Source organism: Hypanus sabinus, chromosome 19 (assembly GCF_030144855.1).
Source record: "Hypanus sabinus isolate sHypSab1 chromosome 19, sHypSab1.hap1, whole genome shotgun sequence".
Classification (NCBI taxonomy): domain Eukaryota; kingdom Metazoa; phylum Chordata; class Chondrichthyes; order Myliobatiformes; family Dasyatidae; genus Hypanus; species Hypanus sabinus.
In genome coordinates, this window is record NC_082724.1 from 32812226 (window position 1) to 32831800 (window position 19575).

Here is a 19575-nt window from a genome sequence, read left to right on the forward strand (position 1 = left end):
CTCTAGCCAGGCACTAAAAGAAACAGAAACCTCAATCTAGCCTCTTCTCGCTGAAATTTTTTGAGTGTCAGTTCCCCACTCTAACTCTGTCCCACTTCAACTATGACTGCTCCCGTTGTAGATGCTCTGCTAAAATCTTACTTCTTTTAATTGGACAAAATTTCTGCTTTCTTCCATGGTTCGTGCTCTTGCACAAATCTCACTGATGCTACTCCAAAGTGAAAACTCCAAGATGGAAATGCTTTCCTCAGAGCAGAGGTGGGTGGCTGAATGGTGACTTTACTAAGGTCAATAAAATTATAAGGGAGTGTAGATATCCTCATATCTCTTTCCTCAGTGTAAAGGAGTCTGCAACAAGAATACACATGTGTATGGTGAAGGGGATGAAATGTAAAGGGGAGTTTTTCCACACAGAGGGTGATAGATAGATTGAACAATCTGCCTGAGGAGGTGAAGAGGTAGGTACAAGTACAACTTTTAAAAGGCATTTCGACGTGTGTGGCTGGAGAAGATTTAGAGGTCATAGGTCATTCATAGGGAAATGAGATTAACATAGATAGGCATCTTGGTAAGTATGGCTGAGTTATGCAGAAGGACTCTGTTTCCTTAGTGTATAACTCCATGGATCGATGAATCCAACTGTGACACAGGCTGAGGGGTCATTGCGATTTGATCCCTCTCCCTTAAGCATTTGAAAGGTTGGGGTTATGAAGTAAAGCTCCAGACATTTTGGAAAAGACAGAAAAAGAAATTGAGAGAAATACTGCTGTAGTTGTTGATTTTATCTAGTATTACAAAATTGTTTTAATTTAAGCCCTCATCATCTAAAATCCTAAAATTAGCTGCTTCTAGTGTTAACTCTGATGAAGGGTCTCAGCCCGAAACATGAATGTTTATTCATTACTACAGATGCTACCTGACCTGCAGAGATCCTCCAGCATTTTGTGTGTGCTGCTTTTAATATTGTGAAATATGTGGATGCGCTGGTTATTATTGAACAGGTACAGCATTTTATATTTTCATTTATCCAATGTGGCAAATCTATGCAATAATATAGAGGGATTGGCAGAGGAGTCATTATAATAAGGTATATGTGATGACAAGTCAGAAACCTGAAACAGAATACACTATATTATATGTGACACATGCAGTCAGTGGCCTGGTGAGAACAGTCCATTGTGACAGGCACATTGATCATTTCAATATGATAATTACTCATTAACAACAATATTTAAGAAGCTGATTCTTTAACTCTTGGGACATAGGTTTTGCAGTATTAACAGAGCTTGCCAGAGGAAACCAAGGTGAGAGCATCACAAGTTAGATAAGCAAATCTGGTAATTAATTCTGCATCCTCACAGCTGGCTTCTTGTGCGACTCTAAAGACCTTCCTTACAAGTTGTGTTGCGGGGTTGATTAGAAAACTCTGGAGATCTGTGCTTGTTAATTGCTCTTTGAACTTCTCAGTGGGCACATCAGCATGGTTGCACGGGATGCTCAGGAGCAAGAACAGGCTGTTCCTTGCGTATTACAGCTGCTCACTACAGCAGGAATCATCAGCAAAGGTAGAGGGCTATTCTCACCTCAGAGGAGGTAAAGGCAGAAAATCAGCTTCCACAGCACAGTTGTGTGGATGTTTCTGATAAGCAGCTTATTGACTTGGATTGGCAGACACTTCAGCATTTTGGAACACGATCCTGATGCCTGCTGGAACTGCTGTCAAATATCCATTACCTTTAACTTTGCATGTGATATGAAAAGCAATCTGTCACCACTCTGTATGTACTCTGCAGCCTGAGTGGGAACATTAATGGGAAATGTTTCTATTCCATCAATGAGTGCCTATTCCACACTCAAGGTGCAAGGTTTCCAGCAGCTCCCTGTGGCTGTCCACCATTCTCAATGTATTTACAACTTCAAGCAGCCCTGCAATGAACTGTGCACATTTAACCCTTTATATTGCTTTTCCTTCAATCTTCATGCAATAATATAAAAATTTGCATTACTCCACGTGAATTTAACATGAGATTAAGTTTCATTTGCCAACTATACACCTATTCCAGTCTGTCTACAGCATTACAATCCTCTTCATAGTTCATTCTGGCTCAAAGTTTTAAGTCATCTGCAAAGTTGGAAATTATGCCCTTTACACCTGAGGTCCAAAACACTGGTGTGTGTTTTGGAAAAAATGTGATGCTAACACCAGCTCCTGAGGAACTCTGCTGCTCCCTTCCCTCTAATCTGATTAACAAACTTTTTACAATGACTGCCAATTTCTTGTTACATATGACCCTGTGTTTGGGTAAAGTAATTCGCCAAAATTCACAAATCACTATCCAAAGATTTGAGTTATGGAATAAAATTAAATCTCACAGAATTTATGTGGGGGGAAAACGTCAACAAATAAACACAAAGTTTGTTCTCTTTCAACTCACATCCCTCAATGCTTGCACAGATGACGTGATTTAACATTGTGGAAAATCACAAATGGGCCATTTGTTTTTGGAACACAATCCCCCTTTAGGGGGTCACCAGTACTTAGCCTATTTTCTATCTATTGTGCTGTAAGTCCAGTACTCTTTATCCTTCAGTCTTGATGACAAAATTATTTTGTGGCACTTTATTGAATGCTTTTTTGGAATTGTAATGTACAATAGGAAGAATTGCAGACATAAGCTAGAGGGGGAAACAACGGGGAAGAAAGATGCAAGAGCCCGCACACAATTTACTACTATGTGGCAGAGTGCACTACAGGTATCATAAATGTCTCTAAGTTCCAGCAAATCTGAAGCAATCCTAACCTTATGCATTACCTGTTTTCAATTTGTACATTCTCCCAGTGAACTTATAGGTTTACCCCAGTGGTCTGTTTTCCTCCACAATCCAGATATACAGATTGGAAGGTCTACTAGCTACTGTGATTGTCATAATATATAGGTAATGTTAGTATCTGAATGGATTTTTAGGAATGTGAGTAGATTAAAGTGGAATTTCTAAACGTGCACTCGGTGATTGACACGGTCTCAGTCAACAGAAAAGCCTGTTCTGAACTTGAGGAATTTGATCAAAGCATCTATGCTGCATGCTGTGATCAAACCAGCAAAATGTGATGATGGAAGAGAAAGTTATAATGCTGTAAAGGTGTTTAAAGGGAGGAGATGATGAACTACAGGGGTAAGTTAGATAATAATATAGAAGAATATTCTTAAAGCTTTTAGATTCTTAAGCAGAAAGAGCGAGAGAAAAGATTACGCATTGGACTGCTGGAATACAATGCTGGAGAAGTAGTAATGGGGAACAGGAAAATCGGAAAGCTGCTAAATCAGTACCTGGTGTCAGTCTTCACCAGCGACAAGCCAGCAACTCAAGAGAGTTAGGGTACAGGGGAGAGTGTAGTGTCTATCACTAATTAGCTAAGTGAGCTATTCTACCATCATAATCTGACAGAAAGCTCTTTATAACCAACAATGTATCACTGTAGTGACTTTAAACTTATATAGTAAGGAAAAGTCACAATTTGTATAGATGAAATTCTCAAAGGTATTTGTGTGATAAAGGACTACACTCCAGTTTTAATTTTATCACTTGGTAAAATCCCCTTTTCTTTAAAGTGTTGTGTGATCTCATACATTAATCTGAGAATAGTTTGACTACAGTTTTTAGACAGCAATTCCAAGATTGCAAAACTCCCCTGATATTGCACAAGATGTGAACCCGGATTTCATGCTTAAGTCCCAGTATGAGGCTCCATCCATGAGAACAGGCAGATATTTAGCATTAACTGTAATTGCTACCACTAGGTCCACACAGCAGACTTAACATTTCAATGCATTGCTTTCACATCTTCTCACAGTGTAAATTAGGTAGGTTACAGTTTTCATCCAAAAATATGTTCATATTTGAAGTAAAAAAAAGCTGTGGGTTTCTTACTCTATATTTAAACTGTTAAAAATAATTTTTTATAAATTCTTCAGCAACTAATTATTACTGAAATGTTAACCTGCAAATACATTTAGAAAACAGCAGTGACATTTTCTTATTATCACGAGCCCCTTTGCATTAAAAGGTAAATGAAACCCAGTAGAAAAAGAGATAATTGATGTAATGCCCATACAGGACATGCAATGCAAAGGTTATTAATTGCTGATAATCTTGGAATACTAAAACTGACTTAGAAATGGGAAGACCATATGAAAGATGACAAAGGCAGAGAGCTTGAAACTGATTTTAACAGTTGTTAATTGATAATTATAATTGATAAAAATAAATTCCTAATCACAGTTAATTAGTACTAGTCTCCTCTATCCATGTTGTTCTTGCCCCAAACCTCAAGCGTATGCTAAAAAACAGTCATACATTGTTATTCACTTGTACACTACAGGTAAGTGAATGATGTCAGTCTTTTTGATTGGAGGTGCATTATCGGTTAGTTAGTTCCTTCCCTATCACCCAGATATTCAAGCAGGCTATCAGCAAGAATCCTTTGTGTTTAGTTTTTGAATCACAGCTGAAACAATTGCCCCAGGCTAAAAGAAAAATACAGTGGGTACAATCTGAAATAAAATAGGAAATGCTGGTGTGCCCTAAGGAGAGAAACATCTGAAATTTCAGGTTAGATTCTGAAGGTCAGCATCAGCCTGAGTTCTTCACTCTGTTCCCCTTTTCATTGATGTTGTTTACCATTTTCAGCTTGTATTTATTACTGAAATATTACTTAGAACACCATCCTCATACACAGCTAATGAGGACAGTTTAGTGCAACTGTAAGGCAAACATGAAGTGGAACATCCTGGCATGCAGAAGGCATGTTAGAAAGCACCAGAGTATTGCTTCAACATCTTATCACTTGATTATCTAAGGTAGAGCTAGGTGCACATGAATATTAATTTTGTTGACAGCTATTGACTCTATATCACTAAGTTATTTAGTGAAGCATGAAAGGCTACATTAATTTGCTGCTACCTCAGGCATATGTCCACGCCTGAATGAAATACACACAATAAATGAATGCATAAGGTGTATAGATGGACCAGTATTTGATTTTTTGATTCCATATTAATCAAAATAGCCAGCACTGTCATTTTTCAGGAAATATCCTTCAGACTATAGTTCTGCAACATGTCAAAACCTGAGTAAAAGACACACATCAACAAAACCATAATTTATGCATCGCAGAGGGACTGTCCACAAATCTTACATTGTATGTTGTTATTTAGCATTAAGCATTTTTTAGAAGAATGCTCGTTTATTTTAGTTCAGCCTCTTATAATATTCAATTAATCTGTGAAATTTTTAATGAGATATGTTACCATTTAAAGAAAATGATAACATAGCACATTTAAAGAAACAACCAAATTTTCTGACCTCAAAGTCAGGTTGATAAGGGAATAAGGAACACAATTAAATGTTTACCATGAGCCTCCTAGCACTTGATGGCGGCAAAGCACTGTGTTCCATGCTCAGTTTTAAACTCTTATTGATAGCACCTGAGTTGTATCACAAAGCTTGAATTTACACTTTATGCCATTATCATGGTGAGGCCCTACATTGGTCAGGGTCATCCTTAGTTGTTGTGTCCTTGATATCTGTGTGATACACAAGCCAGAGCAGTATGATATGGAGAGCAAGCTGTTGTCCATATAGCAGGCTTCCCCTCTGCACACAGCTGCTGAACTCAAAGGAACAGCTGAAACTGATACAGTTTGACACCAGTGGCGTTGCAGGAGTTGCCAGTCAGCGTTGGACTCAAGGTAGGACTGCTTTAGAGACTCCAGCTCCGGATTTCTCCTTGGAGTTTACTTCCGAAGCCTTCCTCATGAGTGGGTACAGCCGCAAGGCAGTGGAGGTTTGAGAGCAGAGTTTTCCTCCTTAGCTGAGCCGCCAACGACGGCTGATGAGCTTGATCTGCCCAAACATTTATCGTCATTTTTTCGATCCTAGATCTAATAAAGGCCAGGACTGCGAAAGAATATTGGCAACTCGGCCTCGTAAAAACAAGAAAGCCTGCTAAAATAACACTGTCACGACAGCGTCCCGATTACTCTACTCAGAGTTACTTCTTCACTTTGCTTATTGGAGAACAATAGTGTCAGAAAATTCCATTTATTGGGACTGCCTTTTTAGAATTCAGCAAAAAAAAATGCGAAGTACTTTCTAATGAGCTTTCCCATTGCCTTCCATATAATCTAATGTAATTATCTGAGCCAGAGAAATGGGGGGGGGGGGATTGGGGAGGGGTTTCAGAGGGAGAAAAAGTCAAGTTGAAAGAACATCGGATCCAATACCACAACATCACATTTTAATACAAAATCATTGTTAAAGATGTCCAACTATTTTGGTCAAATGAAGTTAAATTGAAAGTTTTAAGAAAATGAGTTCTGATTTAAACAGATTTCTCCCTGACTTGCAGTGTGGCTATTATTGAGTTCAACTCACATCTTTAATTATGTGTGCCATGGCTATGACAGGAAAGTGTGAATAATTAGATTATTAAAATCAGTTGTTTAAATAAAAAAGAAATAATTCTGATTGCCTTTCATTAAAAATGTGAAATTTTCTGATTCCTGTTAAATAACTGAAACTCAGCAACAGTTGCAGAGAAATAATTTTATACTTTTTGGAATTATCAGCACTGATACATTTTTCTCATGATCTAATTGCAGGCTTTTAACAGTGCTGCTCAACCTAGCAACAGCATTACAAAGTTACGCTAGGTGGTGTAAGAGGCCAGTTAAGATTCACTCTGATTCTCCTATTTTACATCAAACCAAAGCAGGAATAATTCATTGAGTCATATAAACAGATCATTACTGATTCACTACCTAAAGTAAAGATTTCTGCTCAATATTCAGATTCAACTGATTGCCCAAAAAATCTGTTCACCTTAGCCTTGACTGCATTCAAAAATTAAATACCCAGAGTTCTGTAGGGTACAGTATTCTAAGTATTCAAAACTTCTTGGTCTGAAATGGGATTATAAACTCTCCCAAAAAAACCCTCTGCATTTGTCTATTTACCAACCGGTTACTGAATGGATGCTGTGACGATCTCTACCTGAGAAATCTGTAACAGTAAAATTCTTCACTTTGTGCATTTTAACGCCAATGCAAAGAATACAAAAATTTGTTAGGGTGAGCTGAAAGCTAGGTAGAGATTACATGCGTTATGATAACTTGAAAATCTTACATTTATACAGGTATCTAATTAGACAGAATAAAACGCTGTATTTAAAAAAAAACAGCATCTTTAAGTTGTACACTACAGAAATGGCCTTTCAGCCCGCTGTATCCATGCCAACCTTCTGGCCCATTTACATTGATCTCATCTGTCCCTATTCAAGCTGTATACTTCTATACACAACGGTCACTTCAAGTTTTGTTGTGTTGTGCATTCAGAGATGCTCTTCTGCACACCACTTCGTAACACATGGTTATCTGAGTTACTGCCACCTTCCTGTTAGCTTGAACTTGTCCAGTCACTCCCCTCCGACTTCTCTCATTAACAAAACATTTTCGCCCACATAGAAGTGGCTCACTGAATACTTTTGGTTTTTGCACCATTTATTATAAATTCTTAAGTACATGAAAATCTCAGGAGATTAACAGTTTCTGAGATACTCAAACCAGCCTGCCTGGGACCAACAATCATTCCATGGTCAAAGTCACTTAGATCACATTTCTTCCCCATTCTGATGTTTGGTCTGAAAACAACTGAGCCTCTTAACTATGTCTATATGTTTTTGTGCATTGAGCTGCTGCACATATAATTGGCTGGTTAGATATCTGCACTAAGGTACATGTGTACCTAATAAAGTGGCCACTGAACGTATGCCTTGCATATTTAAGTGTCTGTCTAAATGCCTCTTAAAGGTGGTAATTGTATCTGATTCTACAATCTCTGGCAGTGTGTTCCAGATATCAACTACTCTGAGTAAAAACTTAATGCTCAGATCCCCATTAGAATTTCTTCCACCCATCATAAATCATTAATCACTCTTTTTTGTTAGCCTTACCATGGGAAAAAGATTTTGACTGTCTACCTTGTCAATGCCTCTCATTATCTTATATAACTGTATCAGGTCATGCCTTAGTCTCCTTCGTTCCAGTGGAAACAAGCCCAGCTTATCTAGTATCTACCCATACTTAACGTCCTCTAATCCCAGCAACGTCATAGTGAATCTCTTCTGTGCTCCCTCTGATGCAATCACATTCTTCTCAAGTGTGGCAAACAGAAATGCACAACACTTCAAGCATGGTTACAAAAATATGTTTTGTAACATAATATTCTAAATTCTATATTCTATGCCTTGCCCTCTTCATGTTCTATTAACCTGTGCTGCCACTTTTTTCGAGCTTTTGACGTCTCTGTTTGTCAACGTCCCTTAGTGCCCTATCATTTACCGTAAATACTTATACCTATTTGACTTCTCAAAAACTATCACAATGCACTGTTGGGATTAAATTCTATTTGCCAACCCTCTGCCCAATATTCTAAATATTCTAATTGATATTCCACTGTAACCTTAAGGCAACTATTCATACTATGCAAAACACCACCATTTTTCAAGTCACCCACAAACTTACTAATCATTCCTCCGACTTTCATATCCAAGTCTTTAATATCCATCACAAACTGTAAAGGTCACAGGACTGATCTATGTGTTGCGCCATTAGTCACAGACTTCCAGTCAGGGGGAAAAAATAAAACAAATCTTTCTACTACTATCCTCCACTTTTTATCACAAACTAAATTTGAATCCAATAAGCAGCTGGTCTTGGATTCCCATAATCCTTAACCTTCTTGAGCTGCCTACCATGCAGACCTTGACAAGAACTTCAGTAAGGCTCATATAGACTGCATCCATTGTCCTGCTTTCAACAATCTCCTTTAAAAAAACTCAATCAAATCAGTAATAAATTATAAATTCCCTCAAATTGTCTTGCTGTCACTGCTTTCGCAAATCCGACAGCCGAGGGGTGCTTCTTCACCTCTGCCATCAAATTTCTGAATGGACATTGAACGCATGAACACTAACTCACTACTTTCTTTTCCTCTTATTGCACTACTTATTTAATTTAACATTTTATATACATTTCCTACTGTAAGTCCCAGTTTTTATAATTATTTCAATGCACTGTTGCACAAAGCAAGCTTTATGACATATACCAGTGACATTAAACCCGATTCATAAATACATAAATTCATAAATACTGTCCCTCAGAAATTTTTTGCAATAATTTTCCTACCATGGATGTAAGGCTCACCAGCTTATAGTTAACTAGTTTATCCCTGATAAACTATCCTGATATAAGATGGGGTGACCAAAGGATTGGCCAAGCAGGTATTTTCTTCCAGTTTTTAATAAATTATTAACTTTTCTGACATATAACGTATGTGGGAGAAACTTAGAAAAAAAAATACAAGTAGTAAGAGAACATTTACATGCCCACATTTTCTTTTGGCAATTTAGAGTAATATCCATTACTTACCTTCAAGTCTCACAACAAGTGGTACTTCCAGTTTAAGTTCACGACATGCCTTTGTTATGCCATTTGCTATGATTGCACAATTGACTATTCCACCAAAAATATTGACAAGGATTGCTTCAACCTAGAAGAGCAAAAAAATTATAAAAATGGTTAGTGCTCTTTTTATTTTGCTCCATGAATATTTGATTTTCTTTTATATTATGCAAATTTGTGTATTGGTTTATTATAAATGCATATCCCAACAGCTTATAATATTTAATAATCACTTATTTTAAAAATGCAAAATTGCTACCTGCATCACTAATCTTTGTAAATCTTATATCCTTTTATCCTATTGGCCAGTTACTCAATAGCAAATAATCAAATTTTAAAACCATAAAATGCAGAGTTCCCAAATACTTATTTGCAATTATGCATATTTTTTCACATTGCAATTATATTCAAATCAGTGTACTTTGCTATCTGCTGATTAGCTGCTTCTGATGTGTTTTTTTTCCTGAGATTACGGCCTAAAATGACCAAGATGCCATGTTGAAACGGTGTCCTCCACCCCCAGTCACTTGAAATCAGGGTACCCGCTGGTCATCTAAGCAAGCAATCCACATATATTCATAACCCTGTCCTCATGTTTCAATCATATAAATAACTAAATAAGGTAACCAGTTTGATCCATGACTCTTTAATTGGATCCCAGATGAGCTAATAAACAAAGGCAGTTGGGATATTCACATACATTTCTCTGTTTAATACTTCCATTCACATGGACACCTTTTTGTGGGTGAGATTGAGAACTGAGTCAAACAAGAACCAAAGTTTGAACCTGGATCTCATTCTGCTCTTCACTGATCATTTAGATTTGAAGCATCAGATACAGTATTAACCACACAAGTCACCTCACTCTTTAAAAGTGGAATCTGACTGATGGCACTTTGAAAGCTGCTGTTTATTTTTTTAAAGAGGTACAGCATGATCATAGGCCCTTCTGGTTCAATAAACCTGCACTTCCCAATTACACCCACTTGACCAATTAACCTACTAACCCATAAATCTTTGGAAAGTAGGAGGAAGCCAAATCTCCATGTGCTATTGGATGAACATACAAATTTCATACTGACAGGGGTTGCAGGTGCTGGAATAGTGTTACACTAATAGATACACCACTGTGCACTTTAAAGTTAGAACGACTTGGCATAATGAATCTCCTTGGTGATCTGGATTTTTCTCCAATACGTCTGAAGTTACATTCTCTGAGGTTACCAGGAGCTGCATCAATATACTGAGTTTCTAAGTAGTCTCAACTCATAATGGGTAAAATAAACAGAATAATACATCATTTGACATGAAAATTGGAAGTGACTGCCCATGCACTATTTTCAATATAGGTAATATGAACATTCTGGCCTTTTAATTTTCAATTTTCTGTGAATTCTGGCCTTTAGTTGGGTAACATCAGAATATAGTGTAATTATAAAAGAATTTTTATTCAATGTTTAATATACTGTAAACAATGGGGAGTGATAGTCACCAAAAAAAAAAAACAGATCATTTGGCAGCGAGTAATGGATACAGGTGTGGCCAGTGCATGGAAACACAGACTCAAACTGAACTGAGCTGGCTGCTTCTGCCAGACATACTTTTGGTGCCTACATTCATAAAAGTACTTCTTCATAAAAATGGACAGGAGAGAAGATCTTAGCTTCTTTTAGAAATGTGCGATAGTTCCTGAATGATGAAGCAGCACTTACAAATCAGCCATTGTTTATGATCTATGGAAAAAATGGACCAAACTGTATTTAAACAATTTTTGTCTGCCAACAAAGGTTAATCTTACACGTGGCCTCTGGAGAAACTTTCCCTTTCAGTTTTTTTGGGTAGATACTTATATTTCTCATTCAGTTTAAATTTGTGATAAAATAGCTGCCTAAGTCACTAACTCTTTAGTGTTCCACCAGTAAATGCGAAGATGTTCCACATAAAAGTTCACAATCTCAGCTCACAAAAAAATGAAGAGCCTGATTTGAATTGTAAATTGGAATTATTAATGTCTTTATAATGCCCTAATGATAAATAAGAACCAGAAATCTATAGAAGTGTAGTATTCATATACTCTTTTGGTATTGTTGTTCAGTAAGACAAGTGATGTATAGATCTATTAAATATATAGCCTTTATTGAAGTTATCCAATACTTAACTAACAGCAATGCAGAAATGACTGTGTGCCAGAAAAATACCAGATAATAAGCAATTTTCATGAGGTACTGTACGTACACAATCAACAGGGAATTAAGCTTTTGAATTTGCACACTTAAGGAGTTAATCTTGATCTTTTGTTTGTGGATATCTTAAAAATATAAACTGTTGAGTCTTTGAAACACACTATCTATTAAAAGAAATTACACTTACTGTTTTCTCAAAAACAATAATCCGTTATCAAGCTAGCAAACTTGTCAGAAGTAGAACAGTAAGTCAGATCATCCTGACATATATTTAGTCAAGAAGACAGAATAAACAAGTATATTATGACCTCAATGCACATTCTTGCATTGACACTTTGCTTTGTGACCTGTAAGCTAGTAGGTCTCATCAGCAAGCAGACTACACTGAAGGCAGTAATGACTGTCATTGTTAAATAAAAAGAAGATTTCTTTAGCTGCAAAAGAAGGAAATGCAAACAGAAGTACGTTGTCTATACGAAATTTAAATAGATTTATACGTTTTACTAATTCTTGCAGTACAACCTGTTATTTCACAGTGTATTTGTAGATGTCGTCCATTCAAAGTTCTGTCTTAACTCAGTAATGTAAGAGTTTGAGAAAATCCTTGCTTTAGAGAAAAACATCTGCTTTAGCTGGCATTCATGCTACTTAGTTAACTGGTTGGGATAATAATGAGGTTCTATAATATCGCTACCTTTTGAATAAGAATTCTTTATTAAGATAAAAGATAAAGATGAGCTTTATTTGTCATGTACATTGAAACATAGTGAAATGCATCATTTGCTTAGTGGATGTGCTAGAGGTTACCTTAAATATCGCCATGCTTCCAATGCCAACATGGCATAGCCACAATCTACTAATTCGTACTCCTATGTCTTTGGAATGTGGGAAGAAACTGGAGCAGCCAGAGGAAATCTATGTGCTTATGGGAGAACATACAAATTCCTTAAGACACTGGCAAGAATTGAACCCCAATATTACATTACTGCTATCAGTGATAGTGTTACCTTAATTGCAATACTACCGTACCACTACAAGATACATTCTTACTTAATACTCAATAAGTCAGCAAAAGCATCTGAGGGCTCTGTTGCTATAGCAAGCATTCACTGAGTTTATGAGCTCAATCCCAAATTGAAAGTTATCATTCTTGATTCTGCTTATAGTATGTATTGTGTAGGCTACAGAAGTTCAGCCAAAGAAAGTGGCTTAGAGATTTTAAAAACATTAATATAGCATTCTAGGTCACCAAATGACAATGTGAAAGTTCAAGAATCCCAGCTCTGGGGTTAATAGAACAGTGCAATTGGGGTTCCATGTGTGCTGCCGTGGTTTCAATTTGTCTGGACAGTCCCAAATGATCACAGATGTTGACATCTAGCTCATGAGATGTAATCTATTAAAAGATACAAACCACATTGCAAGCAACTACTGAGGAATGGTAATATATTACTGTTCTTTCTTTTTTGCTGGAGCTAAGTTTGAGAATATTCAACCGAACAGAACAAAGGGAGTATCCTCACTGATGGACTACTGTGATTCAGGAAAAATGCTCACCACAATCATCTTTTCAAAGAAAATATGGATGAGCAAGAATGAATGTCATTACCAGCTTTGCTAAGATCTTGAACAAAGAACTTAAACAACCGAATGAACAAATGGAGATCATGAATACAAAAGATTCTATAGACGTTGGAAATCTTGAGCAATATACTCAAAGTGTTGCAGAAACTCTCAGCAAGTCAGGCAGCATTCACGGAGGGGATTTTTAAAAAAATCGACATTTTGGGCCAAGACTCTTCATCAGGACTGGAAAGATGAGGATAGAAGCCAGAATATGAAGGTGAGAGGATGGGAAGGAGTACAAGCTAGCAAGTGATAGGTGAAACCTGTAGAGGAGGAAGAGGGTTGAAGAAAGAAGCTGGGAGGTAACAGATGGAAGAGAAAGGCTAAAGAAGGAGAAATCAGATACGAATTGACAGTGGACTATGGAAGTAAGGAAAGCAGGAGGGTTACTAGAAAGAAGTGATTAGCAGGTAATGAGAAGGGAAGGGCTGAGAGTGAAACGAATGAGAAATGGAAAAAGAAAGAAAGGGAAGGGGTGAGAAATACCATAAGTGAGAAAAATCCATGATCGTGCCATCGGATTGGATGCTGCCAAAATGGAATATGAGGTGATGCTCCTTCAACCTAAGTGCAGCCTCATCATGACAGTAGAGGAGGCCATGGACCAACACGTCAGAATGGGAATGTGGTCAAACTGAAATAGATGGCCACTGGGAAATCCCACCTTTTGTGGCAGACAGAACAGAGGTGCTCGACGAAGTAGTCTCCCAGTCTATGGTGAGTCTCAACAATGTAACGGAGGCTGTACTGGGAGCACCGGATACATTAGATGGCCTCGACAGACTTGTAGATGTAGTGTCACACCACCTGGAAGGATTGTTTGGGACTATGAAAGAACAGACCTAGCAATAATGGGAGAAGACAGACAGTGCTCTAGGTGTTCAGAGGTTGGTGAAGAATAAATCTGAAGGAAGCATTTTCTTTATGCAAAGGGCTTATGGAAATGATCTGCTCTCAAAGTTTATCCATCCTTGAGTATGGAAACCAAAACAGTACTGAGAACACCCTAAAAAGCTGCATCAAAACTCTGATGCTTTTATTGCAAGGGATTTGGAGCACAAAAGCCAATATTTCATATAAGCTGGATTTGGTTGCATGCCCTTTGTGCTTCATGCAGTTGAACATCCAGATCCCTCTCAATCACATCATTATCTCGTCTCACTCCATTTAAATAGTAATTTGCCTTTTCATTCATTCTTCCTTCCTGTTATGGATACGTTGATGCAAGGAAAGTAATCTTCACAGAATGAATTCACTACTGAAAATCAGTCCACAATCTTAGCAAATTCCCCTGCGGAATTTAATGCCTTTTGACCCTTCTGTTCACTGTAATACAGGCTAATCATTATAAATATTATTGTCATATTTTATTTCAGGCAAGATCACTTTATATAAGAATAGTTAGCATTCTCAATCAAATACGGAATTATAGATCCTTATTTGGACACAAATGTGAAACAATTAAAATACTTTTTAATGATCCCAAACCAGAAGTACGAGTAAGTTTTAATACACCATTGCAGTTACATTTCCACCAGGATTCTGAAAACTTCTGAAAATATTACTTAAGGCACATACTGGTAAATTATCACAAAATCTACTGCCATTGAGGTCAAACTGGTTACAGAATGCCAGAAATACTCAGGTCAGATAGTTTCTGTGATGAGAGAGACAGAATTATCATTTCTGATAGATGAACTAATGGGAGATTAGTTTATCCAGCAGATTAACATAATTTATCCCCTAACACCAGGAATCAGTCATGTCGCCTTCAGTACAAACCACTGTCTCAAAATGAGCAGAATTAAATGGGGTAGAAATGTAGATAAATAAGGTTTTGTGTCCTCTGGAATTTTAAACTGCAAGACAATTGATGGAACATATAATTTGAGAAAAGTAATTTGAAACAAAATGGAATTATGAAAACTGATGTGGAATAAATCCATTTTAAACAATTGTTGGTGGTTTTTCAAGACCACATTCTAGTCACGTAACCTAATTTACATAGTAAAGTAGAAGAACAGAAGGGGACAGAAATAAATGTTTGAGATTACCATAATGAAGTAATAAACAATATTTAATTGCACTGCAGTGTACGAAAATTTAAACAGAAATGAAGATAACCAAAGGATTTAGTTTTGGTTTCTAAATATTTTTGGTGGTTTTGACTACATAACTACAAATATCCATCACCTTTATCGGTGACCATAACTGCAAGGTGTAAGAAATAAATCATTGCTGGAAAATTTGAAATTCTCAAATATTGTCTGTAAAATCTTGGACAATTGAATTTCATAAATAATGTCGCTATAAAAACATACAGACAATAAATGACATTTCCATTAATGTGCATTTTGGTCATAAAGGTATATACAATCATTAAAACAAGTTAATTCATCTTGTCTAATTAACCTGCGAGTCACCCTGTGAATTTATAGATCTTATTCCCATGTGTAACTGGGCTTGAGCTGGAAAGGACAGATTAATCTTATTTTTACAAGAATGTCATGTGATGCACACCCAAGTTAGTTGGGGTGCAATCTCACAAGTTGACAGGGCCATTTAGGGTCAGGGCTGGTCATTTAGAGTGAGGAAGGTTCTGCTTTCGGAAAGGCCTTATCATTGTGCTAGGAGGGGATAACGGATTGAAAGTCTCCATATTTTGTGCTTAAACACACATTGTACTTTTCAGATATAGTACAAATCTGAAGCTCAAAGGTGCAACTGTATTAATAAACCATTAGGCCATAAGACATAGGAACAGAATTAGGCCATCTTGCCCATTGAGTCTTCTCAACTGTCGGAATTAGGTTTATTATCACTGACATATGTTGTAAAATTTGTTGTTTTGTGGCAGCGTTACAGTGCAATAAATAAAAACAATACTATAAGTTGCAATAAGAAATATAAAAAATTTAGTGCAATAAGCAAAAAATGAGATAATCTTCGTGGACCATTCAGAAATCTGATAGTGGAGAGGAAAAAGCTGTTTCTCAATTACCGAGTGTGTGTCTTATAACTCCTTCTTGATGGTAGTAATGAGAAGAAGGCATGTCCTGGATGGTGTAGGTCCTTAGGATGCTGCTTTCTTGAGCCATCGCCTATTGAAAATGTCCTAGATTGTGGGGAAGCTAGAGTCCACGATGGAATTGGCTGAGTTTACCACCCCCAACAGATTTTTCTAATTCTGTGCATTGGCTCATTTATTCATTTATTCTCCCTCTCAACCTCATTCTGCTACCTTCTCCCTGAAATCTATAGAATGGTAATTTGACAGGATGATTTTTTTTTTATTTAGGACAATAAGTTATTATTTTATATAACTGAGAAAGAGCATTAGATAATAAATATATTCTTATGTGACTTTAAACTAAGCCGTACAGAAATGGGGGGGGGGGGGTATAGAAGATTGCCAAGATTACTTGGCCCAAGTTAACCTCCAGCTTCTGGAGTTTTTTCAAGGGCAGTGACTGGCTGAACAGAAACTCTGAGTTTTGTTTGATTGGGAGCCATGAGCTTTCACTTAGTTGCAAAGTTACAAGTTGGTAGTCTTCATCTGGCTTTTAGGAGGATTCTCAGGATCAGTATTAAAATAATTTAATGTAATTACTGCTTAGTTACATTACTATATTGTTATTTTACTATAGTTGAAGTAGCATTTCTTTATTAAATACACTTAATTATCTAAATATAATGCAATAATATAAAATTTTACTAGGGACCGTTTAATCAAGTAACATGACTAGAAGAAGCAATTTATAAACTTTTGGTACCCTTAATTATGCAGATGCAGGAAATAATTGACATGGGGTCTACCACTAATGAGTTGGGCTCTTCAGATCCAGCTGTACTTTGAGCAGTGATCAGTATCTGCAAAAGTGGAATTCAGCAGGCTGTTTAACAGTGAAAGTTGAAAGATGCAATATGAGTATGTCAAAAGAACACTGTAAACAAAGAGGTTTTCATAATGTGGCTGCTAAATGTGGAAACCAAAGGCCAAAGAATTTAAGGGAAGATGTAATAGTAAATTATTATGACTGCGCCAAATAATTGTTGTGTAAATCTCTAGTCGAACTCAATGCGTATTTTGATGAGTACAACTGGCATCTCACCTCTAGTATCCAATTAACATTTAAACCAAAGACAAATCTCCGTCCAGCATATATTTAGGATACAATATATATGAGAATAATCAGTTTCTTTGGCTTTTGAAGGCAATGGAATTACGAGAACCACCAGCTGCCTAGCATATTTGGTTTCTGCTTTGTACTTTGATATGAAACATCCTTGTACATCCATGACAGCTAAATGCTTAACAATCACTTGACTCTTAATAGCAAAACCCTTGTAAAATATCTCACACAGGCTGACAACCAACTAGAGAGCTTGTTGTAAAACTGAAAGCTAAAAATTGTGTCTTCAACATCCCACACACCCTGCCTGCTTCTAAGCAGATGCCAAGTATATAAAAAAAAATCACTTTTGAATTTCAGAAAAAAAAAGAAACGAGAAAGATTTTAATAAAAGTTTGGACTTTCAGTTAGATATTTAATTGCACCATCTTTGTACACTTGAAAAAGTGTTTCTCAGAATAAAGGTAATGACATTTGAATTAACAGGCTTGATCCTGCTGACCTGGTCCTCTTGACTGGAATAACACCCCCCCCACCCCGCCCCGAGGACCCCAATGATGGCACTGGCTTTCTTTGCTCTTGAGATTGGCCAGCAGCATGGTCTGAGTGTTGACAAAACCTTACTTGGGGCAGCGAAGATTAAAAATTCAAGAACATTTATTATCAAAGAATGTATAAATTATACAACCTTGAGATTTGCCTACTCACTGCTAGCCACAAAGCACAAAACCCAAAAGAACCCAATTTAAAAAAAATAAAAATAAAAGACCAACACTTGATGCACAAGAGAAAAAAAATCAAGTCATGCAAACAATTGAGGTGAACAACAGGACTCCAAACTAAAAATCAGTTTTCAGTCCCGAACTCCAGAGCAGCCCGGAGTAGGCCCAAAGCCTTGCTTATCAGCTCATTTATATTAGCAGGCCTGGAGCACAGCAGCCAGGGCATGTCTTCATAGTCTCCGTGCCATGGAGATGAGCATCGCGGAGAGTGAGCAAAATCAGTTCTTGCTTCCGATCTGGGCTGGTGTTTAAATTGTCTAAACAGCAGTACCTCATACTGGGACCCAGGCACCACTGTTGCGAAAGGCCCCAGGACTAGACCATGCTGCCCAGCGACTCACTCCGGGCCCAGATTTTGTCACCCAGCCTGAAGCCACTCTCAGGCTTTTCAAATCAGCTTGGCACCCACAGCACTCCAACTTCACACCCGGGCCAGATGTACAAGCATTGAAATTGAATCTCCTCTGCCTGGGCCCTGACTTCTTACGGCACCCAGAGTGATCCAACTTCACTTCCAGGCCAGCTGTGCTCCACATCACTTGCCCTACACTGCTTGTGGTGATAATTAGCACAATTTACCTCAGAAAGGAATTCTCTTTATAGGAGAGACCATATTCTTGAAAGGCCACCAATGATCTTCAATAACCAACAACCCTGGCCCCAGCTTTATTGGCTGGAAATGCTATAATTGATATTTAATATTGAATACACATCAACATTAAGAGACATTGCAAAATTATACTAGGGTTGAAATAAATTGTTTAGAATTTAAAACATGATACAAACAGCAGCTAAAATACTAATATTTAAAAACACTTACATAAAGCAAATAACTGAAGTAACTTACAAGTTTCCCTTTTCCTCCCAAGTCTTTGCCCAAAAATCCTCTTGGAGATGAACGGAGTTTGAAACCCTGTGCCAGGAATGAATTGGCAACAAAAGCGAGGAGTGATTTCTAGATTAAATTCTGGATAATCCCAGCATGACCGATCACCACTGTTAGATTTCATGTGGAATCCAGTAGTGGAATGAACTAACAAATTCAGCCTTCTGAATTTGTCAATAGGTCCTAGACCTCAATGTTATCCAAGCAAGTGCAGAAGTCTGTGACCTACTGCAGTTAATCATCTAATTTTCAGCAGTCTATTCAAAACCATAGGTGATACCCTGCAAGATCAGGCTATCTAGTTTGAATATAAGTAACTATTTGGTTCCAGTAAAGGGAAGCAGAAAGCACAAATGCACAGAAGAGCACATCTATAAATAATGTAATCTCACCCTTCCACCTTCTCTCCTTCTATTCCCCATTCTGGCTCCCCCCCTTACCCTT

General features: G+C 37.3%; 1 protein-coding gene across 1 annotated transcript in view; it reads right to left on the reverse strand.

Annotated features, from left to right (window-relative positions):
• Positions 1-19575, reverse strand: part of suclg2 (succinate-CoA ligase GDP-forming subunit beta) — a 381523-nt gene that overhangs the window by 13983 nt on the left and 347965 nt on the right. Inside the window, exon 10 of the mRNA XM_059944292.1 lies at positions 9489-9609. Coding sequence (XP_059800275.1) covers positions 9489-9609 — 121 coding nt within the window. The remainder of the gene's footprint in view (positions 1-9488; positions 9610-19575) is intronic.